Raw genomic sequence first — 16,033 nt, forward strand, 5'->3', positions numbered from 1 at the left:
TGTGTTTTGTCAAAAAGCTTTTTCTGTATCTATTGAAATAATCAAATGATTTTTTGTTGTTTTTATTATTTGTGTGGTAAATTATTGCTTACAGTTTTTCTAATATTGAACTGTCTCTGAAGTCCTGATATAAATCCAACTTGATCATAATGATAGTCTTTGTGATATATTATTATAATCTTCTTGCTAGTATTTTATTTACAGTTTTAAAATGAACACTCATTAGGGTAATTGGTCCATAGTTTTTCTTTGTTTTTGCTCTACCTGGTTTAGGTATGAAGACCATACTTATGTCATAGAAGGAATTTGGTGTAGGACTATTTTATACCTTTTTTTCCAAATAGCTTATATAGTATTGAAATTAATTGTTCTTTAAATACGTGGTAGAATTCTCTTCTAAATATATCTGGTCCTGGTTTTTTTTTTTTCTCCTTAGAGAGCTCTATATAGCTCTTTCCATTTCTTTTTCTTAGATAGGGCTTCTTGTCTTCTATTTCCTGTTCTGTTCATCTGGGCAATCTACATTTCATTTAGGTTGTCTGTTTTATTGGTATATGGTTGAGCAAATTAGCTCCTAATAATTGCTTTTAGTTCATCTGTTGTGAATTCACCCTTTTCATTTGTCATACTGGTAATTTTATTTTCTTCTTTTTAAAATCAAGTTAGGTGGGAAAAAGAAAAATAAAACTCAAATTAGCCAATAATGTATATATTTAAAATAAAAACAGCTCTTAGTTTTTTTATGAGTTCAATTTTTTTACTTTCAATTTTATTAATCTCTTCTTTGATTTTCAAGATTTCTATTTTGGTATTTAATTTTAAGGGAATTTTAAATTTGTTGTTTTTCTAATTATTTTGTTGCATGTCCAATCTTTTGGTCTAGTCATTCTCTTTTATTGATATAAGCATTTAAAGATATAAATTTTCCGCTTAGTACTGCTTTGGTTGCATCTCACAACTTTTGGTATGTTGTCTCATTATTATCATTACCCATAATGAAATTATTGATTATTTCTATGTTTTGTTCTTTGACCCATTCTTTCTTTAGGATTAGGTTATCTAGTTTCCAATTAATTTTTAATCTATGTTTCAAAGGCCTTTTGTTGATTGTAATCTTTATTATATTACTACCAGAAAAAGATGCATGTTCTATCTTTGCCCTTCTTTGTTTATTTGTGATGTTTTTATGAACTAATATGTGTTCAATTTTTATGAAGATGCCATACCCAGCTGCAAGATAGGCATATTTCTTTCTAGTCACTTTCAATATTCTCCAGAGATCTAGTGTATTTAACTTTTCTAAAGATCTATTCATCTCCTTAATTTGTGTCTTGTTTATTTTATGGTTAAATTTATCTAGGTCTGAGAGGGTTAAGTTGAGGTCTTGCAAGTGTATAAAAGTTTTATTTTATATTTCTCCCCTTTAACTTAATTAGCTTTTCCTTCAAGAATTTAGATACCTTGCCATTTGCCACATATATGTATTTGTATTAATTCATTGTGTATGGTACCATTTAGCAAAATATAGTTTCCCTGTTTATCTCTTTTGACTAGGTCTGTTTTTGCTTTTGGTTTGTCTGAGATCATGACATCTACCCCGTCTTCTTTTACTTCAACTGAAGCATGATAGACTCTTCACTGACCGCTTATTTTACTTTTGGGTGTATATCTTTCTGTTTCAAATGTGTTACTTGTAAACAACAATATATTGTTAGATTACAGCTTCTAATACATTTTGCTGTACTGTTTCATTTTATGGATGCATTTGTTCCATTCCCATTCATAGTTATGATTGCTAACTATGTATTTCTTTTCATATTATTCTCTTATCCTTACCTTTTTTATCCTGTCTCCTCCTCAGGAATCTATTTTGCTTCTTACCACTGTCTTCTTTAATCTGCCTTTCCTCTTCTTCCTTACCTCTTTCTCTTAGCTTCTTTCCTTCCTACTTCCTTTCTGGGAAAGGTGAATTTCTATGCCCAGCTGTGTGTATGTATATTCTTCCCTCCTTGAACCACTTAAATGAGAGTGGCATCGGAATATTGCTGCTCCCACCCTTCCTTCTGAGACCATCTCAGTGTAATAGAATTACACACATGCCTTCTGCTAATTAGACTCCCTCTAACAGTCTTAGTAATAATAACATTCTCAGGGTTACATGTATTATCTTCCCATACAGAGATCTACACAGGATAAAAAGAGAGAAGGATTAATAGGGAAAGTATGGGAGGGAGGGAAACATGCAGTAATAACTGTGAAGATGAATGAGGTAAGTTCAAATGGAAGTGGATAGCAGAATGGATCAAAAACCATAATCCGACAATATGTTATTTATAAGACACACGCTTGAAACACACACATACACAGTTAAAATAAAAGGCCAAAGCAGAATCTATTATGTTTAGCTGTAGTAAAAAAAAAAATTTCAGGGGTAGCAATCATAATCTCAGACAAAGTAAAAGCAAAAAGCAACGTAATTAAAAGAGATAAGCAGGGAAACTACATTTTGCTAAAAGGTACCATGAATAATGAAGCAATATTAAAAAATTTTACAGTAAGTTTCTTTGATAAAAGCTTCATTTCTCAATTATATAGGGAACTGAATCAAATTTATAAAAATAAGAGCCATTGCCCAATTGGTAAGTGGTCGAAAGATATGAACAGGCATTTTCAGATGAAGAAATAAAACCTAACTTTAGTTATATAAAATACTCTAAATCACTATTGATTTAGAGAAAGTCAAAATAAGTCTGTGGTACCACCTCACACCTATCAGAAACAACAAATACTAGAGAGGATAAGGGAAAATAGGTACACTAATGAACTCCTGGTAGAGTTTTAACTGGTCCAAACATTCAGGAGAACAATTTGGAACTACAACCAAAGGACTATAAAACTTTGCATACCCTTCGATCCAGCTCTATAACGCAAAGAGATTAAAGAAAAAAAGAAAGGACTTATACGTATAAAATTTTTTATAGCAGCTCTTTTGTGGTAACCAGGAATGGGAAGTTGAGGGGATGCTCATCAATGGAGGAATGGCTGAACGAGCTGTGGCATATGATTTTAATGTAGTACTATTGCACTATAAGATATAATGAGGCACGTGGTTTCATGGGGAAAGAAACATAGCAGAACTTACATGAGCTGATGAAATGTGAAGTAAGAAGAACTGCGGGATCACTGTGTACAGTAACAGTAATGTTGTAATGATGATCAACTATGAGAGATTTGTCTACTCTGGTCATTATAGTGATCCAAGATAGTTCCAGAAGATTCATGATGAAAAAGTGCTGTCCATCTCCAGAGAGAGAATTGATGAACTTTGAATGCAAACTGAACTATAACTTTCTTGCTTTGTTTAATTTTTTTTTCTTTTTAAAAATATAGCTAACGTGGAAATATCTTTTTGGATGATTTCACATGTATAATTGATATCATTTCCTTATCTTCACAGGAGGTGGGGAAGGTGTGTAAGGGACTGAAAGAATTTGGTACTCAAAATTAAAAAAAAAGAATGTTAAAAATAAATAACATATTTTTTTAAAAGAAGAAAAAGTTTGCAGGATGTACAAGATGAGAGGTTATTGTATGCTGGGAGGGATCAAGGAACGCTTCTTAGAGGAGGAGACATTTTGAATCAGAATTTAAATGATGACTAGTAATCAAACAAGCAGAAGGAGAGAGAGTATTGCAGGAATAAGGAGCAAATTCAAAAAGGCTGTAGAGTGAGGGATGGGTTCTAGTGAGTAAAGTTCACTTTGGTGGTTAGCACAGTGCCTGACGTAGTAATAGCCTGATAAATGTTACTGATTATTGACTGAACCATAGAGTAAATGAGGGGAAGTGAGATGAGATAAGCCTGGAAATTGTAAAGAGCTCTGCATGTCAGGCAAAAAAAAGTTCAGAAAGCAGTAGGAAACTGCTGAAGATTTTTTGAATGGAGGAGTGACATGACCAGATTTGTGCTCAAGAAGAGGCCATGAAAGTGACCAATCTTCCTCTCTTGCCATGAATCTACATCACATCTTTATAGATGACTGCTAGTCCTAGAGTCAGGGAACATTCATCCTGAGCTCAAATCTGGCTTTGAATACTTACTGGCAGCAGCATCCTGGGCAAGTCACTTAACCCTGTTTACCTCAGTTTCCTCTCTGTGAAATGAACTAGAAAAGGAAATGTCAAACCATTCTGGTGTCTCTGCCAAGAAAACCTCAAATGGTATCATGAAGAGGTACATGACTGGAAACAACTGAACAACAACAAAAATTTCCTCATTTCCTGAGTGCATTAATTTTAGGGGAAAAAAGATTTCTCCTAAATGGAAAATCAGACTTTTTCAAATGGTAGAATTATTTTTGTAATTTTTTTGCAGTCTACCTGAATTTTCTTTTCAAAGCCATTTTATTTTAGGGTCATGCCCTTTATTTGTACTAACACACTATCCATTTCCCAGGCAACTCTAGATTAGCTATAGTTTCTATTAAAGTTGAAATCATAGTTACCTTTTTTTCCACATTGCAATTTTCCCCGTCACAGTTTTAATATATCATGGATTGGCATAAGAAATTAAATGGGACTTTTGTGGAAACCTTAGACTACACATGAAAGCCAGCAGATGACACAGAGACTATAAAGACTTAATGCTTAATTCAAATTTTATAATAAGTTACTATAAACATCTCATAAAAGAAAAAAGAAAATATTCAGACTTCTCTAGTGTGAAGGGAGGGTCAAAAAATTTTACATGGATTTTCTATACCGTAAGCACACTGCACCCCTAACCCCAGCTATATGGAATGGATAGCTAAATTAGTATTCACCCTCTTGTACTTAAGGATAACTACTTACCAACGACTATAACAGCAGTGATTGGTAAATCAGATTCTTATTATAGCACCTTCTGCCCCTTTCTGGTAATGGAAATAATTCCAGAGATCAAGGTCCCCCTGAAAAGAGCATGAGGCTTGGTTTTTGGGACTGCTTTCTCTAACTTTAAGATGAGTCGCAGTGTGGCATAGTGGATAGAGAGCTGGTGTCTGAGTCCCAGAGATACCTGGGTTCAGGTCCTGCCTTTGATGCATACTGGCTAGATGCTTCTTGGAAAATCACAAGTCTTAGCATCCCAAGCAACACTCTAAGACTATTAACTGCAGAGAGAGTACCAATCTGCCTTGGTAGAGGGGATTTTCTCCATGGTAGTTCCCTATACTTATGAAATGATAAGTCTAGTTGAAAGAGAAAGAGAGAGTGCAAGAGCGAGAGTGAGAGAGAGAGAAAGAGAGAGAGAATTGGATAGAACAACTTCTGACCTATCCTCTAGCTTTAAAATTCTATGATTCTGTGACTCATATTTCCTATCCTGTATAAAAATGGAACTTAAAAAGTCATTCAGGCAAAAAAAAGTAGATTTCTTGGCTATATGATTTCTAACTTTTCTGGATGAGGAAGTGGTATTATTTTTTTTTTCCAAATCATTGGCATGAAGTCAATATCTGAGACTTTTTCAGTCTTATAGGTTAACATTAATCTCTTTGCAAATATGATCATATTCATTCCAACCAAATTTATTTTAAGATCCTTTCTGAAATAAACATTGATATTAATTCTTTCAGTTCTGGATAAAGGATTATTGATTGATCAATATACTCAGTAAGTCAGCCACTGAACAAAAGAGCTGTGGACTAGGAAGTCTTCTCCTCTTATCACCCTGTGCCCAGTAAGAGTGTCTTTGTGTTCAAGGAACAACTTTGCTTAACTCCCTGCATGGGACACCTACTTCCCATTCAGAACATATGTTCTATGTTATCCCACTCATCTGGCACACATTTCCTGACAGGTTTCCTTAAGGAATATTTTAGAGATCAGCTTCATGAAGTTGATAGTGATGGTCTGCAGCCAAATTTTTAAATTAATTAGAAAACAATTTATCCTATTACAACTCTTAGAGCTGATTAAATATATATGGAAGCTTAGTCATAATGGACCTAAAATGAACTTTCAATGATGTCGCCTTCTACTTACAATAGGTTGAAGACTTGCTGGCTTTTTTTTGGAAGTCTCTGCAACATGATACCGTAACATTCATGTCATCACCTGATGTCTGCCAGCTCTTTAAATGCTATGATGCCCAGCTGTACAAGGTATGCAGACATTTGTTTGAATTTCTGATTCATATCCTCTATGAGAATTGATACCAAATGTTGGGATCACATACCCAGTTCTCCCTTTCTCTTAACTCCCATTGACTTCAGGCTCACTGAAGAGTGATGGGGTTAATGAAACAAGAGTGTTTCAGCCCCTGTCTAAGATTTGGTTTTTCCTCCCTCAATTAGCCCTGATACAGAATGATGCTAGAGCTCTAGTGAGTGCTTTAACTACAGAAAAGTCCTTTCTTGGGTTAATTAGGACAAAATGGAGGTGATGGGGGGGTGGAAGCTGGAAAGAGTCATCAGAATAATCATCTCAGCTTTCTCCTTGACTTTGGAGATCATTTAAATAATGAAAGTTTAATGAATTGTTAGTATTTTGAAAGTTTCAACCTTAAAGAGGAGCAGCTTGACATAGTAGATAGCTTTAGAGTCAGAAAGACCTGGGTTCACATCTGGACACTGATACACATTAGCTGTATGATCATAGCCACTTAACCTCTCAATGCCCCCAAATAACTGTCTAAGGTTCAGAGGAATTGTTAATTTGCATCAGTGGAAAGAATTTCCATTTGGGGAGCTCCCTATGATAATAAGATAAATCACAGGTCTGCACTTCCATTGCCACCCCAAACAACAAAAAATTAGTTATTATTTTGTCTCCTATTTTTGCCAAGGTTTCTTTGTCATGTCTATGGTTGGATCTCTTCAGCTAATGCTGAACCTCATCACCCTTCAGGAAACAATTTGCATGGTGGTTGCTTTTTTTTTTTCATAATTCATTTTTTTTTCAGTTTTCAGCAATCACTCCCATAAGTTTTAAATTTTTCTCCCCCTCCCTCTCACCTCCCTCCCCAAGATGGTATGCAAACTTATATGGGTTCTACACATATATTCTTATTAAACACTTATTATTTAGTCATGTTGAATAGAAGAATTAAAATGAGTGGGGGAAACCATGAGAAAAAACAAAACAAAACAAAACATAACATAAGAGAAAATAGTCTACTTCATTCTGCTTTCTAACTCTATAGTTCTTCCTCTGAATGTGGATGGCATTTTGCATCGAGTCCTTTGGAAATGTTTTAGGTCCTTTGCATGGTGATTTCTAAGGGCTACAAATCTTGTTATTGAGTGGAGACCCTTTGGTCACCAAGAAGCTGTAGGAATTCCTTGTTGCAGGGAGAGTCACAATAATATGAAACTTTTGTTATAGGAAATTGAGGACATTCTACTTCATGACTTCCTGGAAGATGTCTCTATTCAGTACCTGAAATCAGTCAGGTTGTTCAGTAAAAAATTTGAATTCTGGCTACTTAATGCCTTGGAAGGTTTTCCACCCCTCTTACGGATCTCCAAGATCAAAGGTACATTCCAACAAGAATGATCGTTATATAAAATGCATAGAATACCTGATCTTTTTAATCGAGTCAGTAAATTTCAGCTGTTCTATGGTTGTATTGCCTTTCATTTGTGTAGATAGTGGTACTTCTTAATTCCTAGATCAATCAGTCAGTCAATAAGCATTTATTAAGAGTTTGCTATATATGTTACTATATGTATGTTACTAGAGTAGGTCCTCAAAGGTCATCTTGTTCAATCCCTCACTTCTACAGATGAGGAAACTGAGGCCCAGAGAGGTAAAGCAACTTTCCCAAAGTCACATGACTGGTAAGGGTCATCACCAATAAATCCAATTCAGGTTTTCTTACTCCAAATCCAGTACCCTTTCTACTATATCACACTATTCGCCATCAGTAGGGCCCTTTGGGAGTGGAGGAACATGAGAGATGGATTTCCTTAGATCTTTTCTCACCCAACCCCACTTCTGACCCCAAAACAGAAATTTGTAATATAGCCAACAACTGGAGTAGGAGTCTGGTGCCATGGAACAGAGTTACAGCTCACTGTCCTATTTGGAGATTTCATTAGGGACCTCATTAGCACAGAGCTCTAACCAATGATGCCAGCTTACCACAGAGATAAGCAGCAGCTGTGCAACTTTCCCTGAAGATCAGTCAAGTTTTATCTATACAATCAACTCTGTTAGCTCCAGTAATGGAGGGGAGCAGTGGTACAGATAACAGAGCACTGGATAATAGATAGGGCCCCTTGAGGAGCTGTCAAAGTCAATGGAGGCTGCTGAGCAATGAGAATTACTCAGCTATTACTTCCCACCTCCATAGCCTTAGTTCCAGCCTCATTAGACTAGTAGGGAGCTTCAGTGTTATTTTCTGCCATTGTGTACTCTCCATCCAATGTCCCTATAGTCCAGCTGCGTCTGGAAACAAGGAGAAGCAATTAAGCAAGTATCTTTTAGGTACCTGCCAGGTACTGTGGTAGGCATTGGGGATATAGGTGAAACAGTACCTACCCTCTAAGAGTTTAGATTTATTCCAAGCTGCATGAATTGCTCTGGACCACATGAGTCAAAAATGTGGATTATCCATATTTCATTAATCTCTTGGACTCCTCTATAGTGGCAGCAATGACACAGTTACTGGAGAAGCAAGAGAGCCACAACTCTAGATCAGGTAGAGTCTGGAAGAGTAAGATACACAGATCATGCTGAAGCACCTTAGAAGAGAAGATCCCTTAGAGTAGGAAGTCCTTCATTCTTTGTGGAAAAAATTAGAATGTAAGATCATGGAGGGAAAACATTTTTTCCCTTCTTTGTAGCCTCAGTGTGTGCCACATAGCAAGTGATTAATAAGTGCTTGCTGATTGGCTGATTACTGTGGACATTCAACCGCTACCTCCATGGAGAACACCCTGGGAATGTTACCAGAGGGGACGGAGTAGAAACAGTAACAACTGATGTTGCCAATGACTGAAATTGACCATTGTATTTTTCCTAAGATAGAAGAGGCAATGACCATCATTAGTATGTAGCAGAGTAGTGGAAGTTGGGACAGGTCTGAAGCAACAGAATGGGGTGTTAGGGTTTCCCATTTCATTAATCCTTGGATGAGATCCATATGACTTTAGGAATTTGACTGGTAAAATTGGAATGTAAGATGGTAAATCTTGTGTTTATGTATTCCTTGGAGGCAAGGGGAGTTGGGATCACTTGGGAAAGCCCTATCTATGATTCTAATAATATTTTGCCAAGCTTGGCTTAGCTGTACAGTGTAAGTATTTAAATAATGTTCCTGAAACAAGAGACCTTACCTCTTTCTCAATTCCTTTTTCTCTGTTTAACAAAAGAAACAGAAGGGATAGCAGGAAAAGATATCCAGGGGAACATTGTTAAGACATTCATTATGGTATTAAATACTGTACTGGAAAATTTTCAATGAGTGTCCTCTCCCTACAATCTGGTCTTTATTCCTACCACCTTCCTGAAAATCGATGAACTCTCTTTCTGAATTCATTGCTTCTTTCCTCAGTCTTCAATCTCCTTGACCTCTATTAAATATTCCTTTTTCATTAAATTCTCTTCTCCACTGGCTTTTACTCTATTATAATTCTTTTCTTTCCTCTCTATATCTCTTTGACTGGCTTATTAGCTGCTCCTCTTTTTTTCTTCCCCTCCCTAATTGGGAGATTTCTCCAAGAATCTCAGCATAGGAGGGAGCCAAAGAAACCAGGGAGTCCAACCCATGCATGACCATAAATTCCTCCTACACCAGATCCAACAAGTGATCACTACATATCCAACAAATGCTTATCCAGCCTTTGCTTGAAGATCTCAGACAGGGGAACCATTACTTCCCAAGGAAGCTCATTTTTTAAATTTTTTACAGCTGTAATTATTAGGAAGTTTTTTTTTTCTTTCACCAAGCTAGGATCTATCTCTCTGCAATTTCTATCCATTGTTCATAATTCAATTCTCTGGGGAAAAACAGAATCAGTTTAATCTCTCTTCCACATGGCAGACCTCCAAATCCTTGGACATGGGCATCATATTCAACTCAAGTTTCTTCTTTAGGCTAAACACCCCCAGTTTTTTCAACTAATCTTCAAATGGCATCATTGAAAAAACTTCCCATTATCCTGGTTGTTCTCCTCTCAACACTTTCTAGAGCCAACATCCTTCCTAAAATGTAGTGGATGGACAGAAGTAGAGAGAAACTTGAGGCAAGGATACCAATTAGTAAGCTATTACACTAGTCCAGGAGAAGGGTGACAAGGACATAAACTAACATGATGTTTCAGTAGTGGGAAGGGGAAAGGTGTGAGAGATAGTATGAAGACAGAAATAGTGATATTTGGCAATTGTTTGAAAATGTGGGAAAAAATAAGAAATCAAGAATAACACAGATTAAGTAACAACAGCTATCATTTATACAGCACTTTTAGGTACTCACAACAGCTAATGGACATAGAGTTTATTATTACCTTTATTTTTCTACCTAAAAATAGAATAAATGAGGGCAATTTGGCTAAAAGAGGAAGCACATACTTTTTTAAAAACTCCCCCCCCACACCCCAGTCTCCAATCCTACATGGGGTAGTAAATTGGCAAGGAGTTTGGTCGGGATGCTTCAGAATTGGGTGGAAAAATGCTCGGAGTTCCCTTCTCCCACTTAAAGATAAACTATTTTTTCTAGCACCTAAGGATTCTGTGGGAAGCTTGACTTAATGAAATTATTCTCAAACACAAGAAAGAAAGACTGGAAGGCAATAGTCAGAGGAGGCAACATGGTACAATGGGAAAAACACCGGCTCTAAAGACAGAGGACCTGAGTTCAGATAATATACCTGTATGACCTTGGGCAAGACATTGAGCTTTCCTTTCTTTTCTCATCTATAAAATGAGGATATTGGACTAATTGACCTCTAAGGGGCTTTCTGGCTCTAGATTTAGGATCCTACCATAATATTACCAAAAGCAAGAGTCCTGTTTGAAAAGAATGATTTGGGACCATGTTTTTCCTTTGATGTATTATGCTTAATTTGCTTTATAGTTGATTCTTGGTTGTAGTCCTAGCTCCCTTACCTTTTGGAATATCATGTTCTATGACTTCTGATCCTTTAATGCTGTAGCTGCTAACTCCAGGGTAATCCTGATTGTGGCTCCCTGATATTTGAATTATTTCTTTCTGGCTACTTCCTTGACCTGATAGTTCTGAATTTTGGCTATAATGTTTCTTGGAGTTTTTATTTGGGGATCTCTTTCCTGAAGTGATCAGTGGATTCTTTCAATGCCTATTCTTCCCTTTAGTTTCAGGATATCAGGACACTTTTCTTGAAAATTTCTTGAAAGATGCTGTCCAGGTCCCCTTCTGATTATGGCTTTCAGGTGGTTAAATTATTCTAACATTGTCACTCCTGGATCTATTTTCCTGGTTGCTTTTCCCAAGAGTTATTTTACATTTTCTTCTATTTTTTCCATTCTTTTGAATTTGTTTGATTTATTCTTTATGTCTCATAGAGGTATTAGCTTCCACTTGCCCAATTCTAACTTTTAAGGAGTTGTTTTTTCAGCAGATTTTTGCATCTTCTTTTCCATTTTGCCACATTTCCAACAAGTAGTTGTTTTCTTTTTCTAAGCTGTTGACTCTTTTTTCATAATTCTCATATCTCTCTCATTTCTTTTCCCAATTTTTTTCAACTTCCTTATATGATCTTTAAGCTCCTTTTTGAGCTCTTCCATGAGTTCTTTCTGGCCTTAAGAACACTTTCTGGGTTGTTGTTTTTTTTGAGGGGAAGGAGGTTTACCATAGGTGTTTTAACTCTGTCATCCCCTTCTGACTTTGTGTCTGGATCTTTTCTGTCACCATAACTTTTTGTGGCCAGATTCTCTTTTTTTGTTTTTTGTTCATCTGTTTTTTTCTAAACCTTTTCCCTTCCTTTTAAATTTGAGCCCTGCTCCTGGGATGGAAGGGGAACTGTCTCAGGCTTCTTATGCCTGGGACTGCAGGCCCAGGTTGTTTACCTGATGTTGCACTGATACTGTCCTGAGGCCCAAAGGTACCCTCATGTCTGATGCTTCTCTGAGGGGGTGGGATGGAGGTGTGACTGGTACAGTTGGAGGTTGTAGGGGTCTGGTAATTTACCTGGTGCTGAGCTGAGATCCTAGTGCTGTTGTCTGGTATGTGTTGAGACTGCTGTGGTGTTTCCATGTTTCCTTGAGGCTACACTGAAGCACATGGAGGTCTGTCTGCTGGAGGTTGTCAGTTCACCTAAGGCTATGCTCAAGCAAGTAGTGGTTCTCAGAGATGGAGTCTTTCTGGTACCCTAGCTATGCTGAGGCATGGGGATCCTAGTGTCGTCATTTGCCTTCTCTGCCATACTAGGGCTAAGGATCTGATCCTGGTTTGCTGAGATGAGGTTTGCTGCTGACTTGCTGGGTTGCTTGCTGTCCTGGAATATGCTCCTCCTTTACCTAAGCGAGACTGACCCTTCCTGCCAATCCTCCAAGTTTCTTGGACTCAAAGATTGTTTCACCCCATCTCTTTGCTGGTTCTCCTGTTCCAGGACTTTTGGGGGGGTATTGTTTATGGTTGGTTGTTTGGAGGTGAATATGGGAGAGTGATGGTGATCTACTGCTTATTCTGCCCTTTTGGGTCTTGCCTTCCTTGAATATTTAAATTTGAGAATATGAAATAAAAAATGCCACTCACTTGTTTGTTTTGTGTTTCAACAGAAGTTACTGTTTCTTTGTGTTTCAACAGAAGTTACCGTGTTTGTCAAAAGACTAAGAAGAAAGACTTACCTTTCAAATATGGCAAAGGTATGTTTTCCCCTGACATAGGAGTTAGCATGATAGCTCCCTGAAATAACAGAAGGCTGTGTGTCTCAGGAAAGTCAGTGCTAATTGCACTTCGTAGAAAAAATTTAATCACAAGATCACATAATTTTAGAGTTGGAAGGGACTTCAATGGCTGCCTAGTCCCCTTCTAAATATACAACTTATGAGCCATGTTGGTATGTGATTATAAGAACTGGTAAGCCCCATAAACATTTTACAAATGGTGCATTCTTTTGTTTGATGGGAACCACTTTCTTCTTTCTATCCTTTTAGAAGGTTTTTCATTGTTACATAGTTTATCTTGCTTTTTAAGCAGAGGAAAAGAGAAAGGACTGGCCTCCTCTATTAGGACAAGGTTGAATTATAGGCACAATGATAATAGTAAAATCTTTAGAATAGTATCAATGACAAACTCCATTGGGTGGAATCTGAATCTGATCTACTTTAGAGAACAGACAACAGTGTAGATAAATAGATATAGACATATAGAGACATACACATATGTAGACATATAGAGACATACACACATGTATGCATATGTACACATAGGTATATGCAGTCACAACTATGTGATACATGTGTCTACATGCATGTGGTTTTCCTGACTAAATATGATAACATGATAATGTGAGTGTGCATAGATAATCATATGTTATATATAGAGTCAGGAAAACTTGCCTAGTTGTTCAGTTATACTTCCTTTCACTCTGAATGGAGGATGGATCGCTATACTTCTAAGAAAGTCAGAGTGAGGTTTGAAATGGAAATTAGAAAGCACAAAAATGTGGGCACCAGCAAAATCTAGTTTGGAAGTCCCTTGGAAGTAAGAACCTTCAGATGTGACAGAAATCTCCTGATTGTATCAGCCATCTCACAGTTTCACCTGTAAGAAGATACACTTATGCTTGAAATCTGTTAGAACAAAAGCCCATCCCTCTCCCTATTTCTTCCCTCATTTGACAGCTACATATCTGTAAATAAGGTTCTTGAGGTCTTGCATTGTCTTCATCTGCTGATTTTTCAAAGTTGAATATTAGACACATAGTTATGTCTTATTTGAGGGCAGTCAGGCATACGGGATTTGGTTTGTGGGATAACCTACATCTTTTGTACTTTTCCTTGGCTGAGAGTGGGTGGTATAGCACAAAAATGAAGGTCTGCAGGCCTTGAAAAGCAACCTGTTGGTATGGGAATTTTACCATGGAAGTAGTTCAGTCCTTTTAGTGTTAAATATTTAATTATGTTACTGCAAGGAACAATGGAAATATTGCATACAGTTTTAATATTCTGATTATCAGTGAGGTTTTTAATTTAATGGTTAATATCTAAACCTAATTTCTATTTTCTCTAACAATAAAATTGGTGATTTTGACCAGGGGATAGGAAGAGTAAAATGAAAAGCTTTAACTAACTTTCAATCTCATTATTTTTAGACAATGAGAGTGGTATTGAATAACAGCAGGAGAGTCAACATTTTAAAATCAGACTTGCATGCTATTGTCAACCAAGGAGCTTTGGATATTCCTAAGAAACCCTTACAGAACCATTTTAAAAGTATGGATGAACTGGAAAGCAACATGGAGCTGAAATGTAATTTTTTTCTCTGTAACTCTCTTCTTTATTGATGTGTTTGTCAACTACTTGGGCTGAGTTTTTCCCTTAAGGTTTATTTATGCTCTCCCTCCAAATGGGAAGGATTACATTAATTTCTACATAAAGCCAACTGAACAGTTTTTAAAGTTTATAGAAAAGGGTGGTGGTTTTTTTAGCATCTGATTCTGACTTGTGGGATTAACATTGGAGTAGAATAGCAATATGTTTTAAATGTCAGACTAAAAATCCTGGGAAACTTTTGACTTTTTCCTGAAGTATAGTTTTTTAAGTTATTTTTTAAATGATCATTGATATAGCTATTAAACATTATGCATCAGGCCTTACTTAATATTTGTTGTTCAATCATTTTTAGTTTTATCTGACTCTTTGTGACCCCTTTTGGGCTTTTTGTGGCAAAGATCCTAGGGTGGTTTGCTACTTCCTTTTCCAGTTCATTTTACAGATGAAGAAGAGGCAGCTAGGTGGTGCAGTGGATAGAGCACCAGTACAGGAGTCAGGAGGACCTTAGTTCAAATCTCACCTCAGACACTTGACACTCACTAGCTGTGTGACCTTGGGCATCACTTAACCCCAATTGCCTCATCTTGGGTCATCTCCAGTCATCCTGATGAATATCTGGTCACTGGATTCGGATGTCTCTGGAGGAGAAGTGAGGCTGGTGACCTGAACAGCCCTCCCTCACTCAAAACAAAGTCAAGTGCAAATCATGTCATCGTTTCTCTGATGGCATGGTCTTATTTGGCAACAATGGATGAACACAAACACACACACACACACACACGCATACACATAGATGAAAAAACTGAGGCAAACTGGGTTAAGTAATTTACCAGGGTCATGTAGTTAGTAAGTGTCTGAGGCTGGATTTGAACTCATGAAAATGAGTCTTCCTGACTCCATCCAGGCCCAGCACCACCACCAAGCTGCCCCACTTAATACTATAAGGACATATAATTTGGTTGGTGCATGCACTTCCTTCATCAATGTGGTCTGAAATCATTCTTTACCTTAGTAGAGTGATCTTTGTGAGATCCTTCATGCAAAAATATTCATTTTCCTATGGTAACTCTTCCAGTGATGAGGTTCTTTAAACTTACTAAGGCTGCTCTCAGCTGACAGATGTACACAGACTGTCACTTTGTCTCTACTCAAAGCCTCTTGAGCTTGGCAGATTCTGCCAGAGTTTGCATTCCATTCACTTTGCCTTTAAGAACCTTAAGTCACCTCCCATGGACAATAAAGCACACTAGTACAGGACTTAAAGCACCAATTCTAAAGCCATTGTCACTGTTTACATCATTTGTGTTTCCATGGGACTTTATGATTAGAAAATGCTTTCCCACACTTTTTATCATTTGATCCTTACAATACCACTGTGAAGCCAGTAGCTTGCGCTTCATTTTGCTTTTGTTGCACATGAAGTTCAGAGGTATAAGTGACTTGCAGAGAGTCCTATACCTAGTAAGAAATGGAGTCTGGACTCAAACTGAGGTCTTCTGACTCTGAGTATGGTGATCTGTTCTGGGAGGATCTGAGCTAGTGGAATGTATTACCAGAATTTGACAGGGCTAGT

The 16,033-nt window shown here is 37.0% G+C and overlaps 1 protein-coding gene across 1 annotated transcript in view; it reads left to right on the top strand.

Annotated features, from left to right (window-relative positions):
- Positions 1 to 16,033, top strand: part of RFX8 (regulatory factor X8) — a 121,611-nt gene that overhangs the window by 72,419 nt on the left and 33,159 nt on the right. Inside the window, exons 8-11 of the mRNA XM_072621607.1 lie at positions 6,030 to 6,143; positions 7,366 to 7,516; positions 12,770 to 12,828; positions 14,280 to 14,436. Coding sequence (XP_072477708.1) covers positions 6,030 to 6,143; positions 7,366 to 7,516; positions 12,770 to 12,828; positions 14,280 to 14,436 — 481 coding nt within the window. The remainder of the gene's footprint in view (positions 1 to 6,029; positions 6,144 to 7,365; positions 7,517 to 12,769; positions 12,829 to 14,279; positions 14,437 to 16,033) is intronic.

Source organism: Notamacropus eugenii, chromosome 6 (genome assembly GCF_028372415.1).
Source record: "Notamacropus eugenii isolate mMacEug1 chromosome 6, mMacEug1.pri_v2, whole genome shotgun sequence".
In the NCBI taxonomy this organism is placed as follows: Eukaryota; Metazoa; Chordata; class Mammalia; order Diprotodontia; family Macropodidae; genus Notamacropus; species Notamacropus eugenii.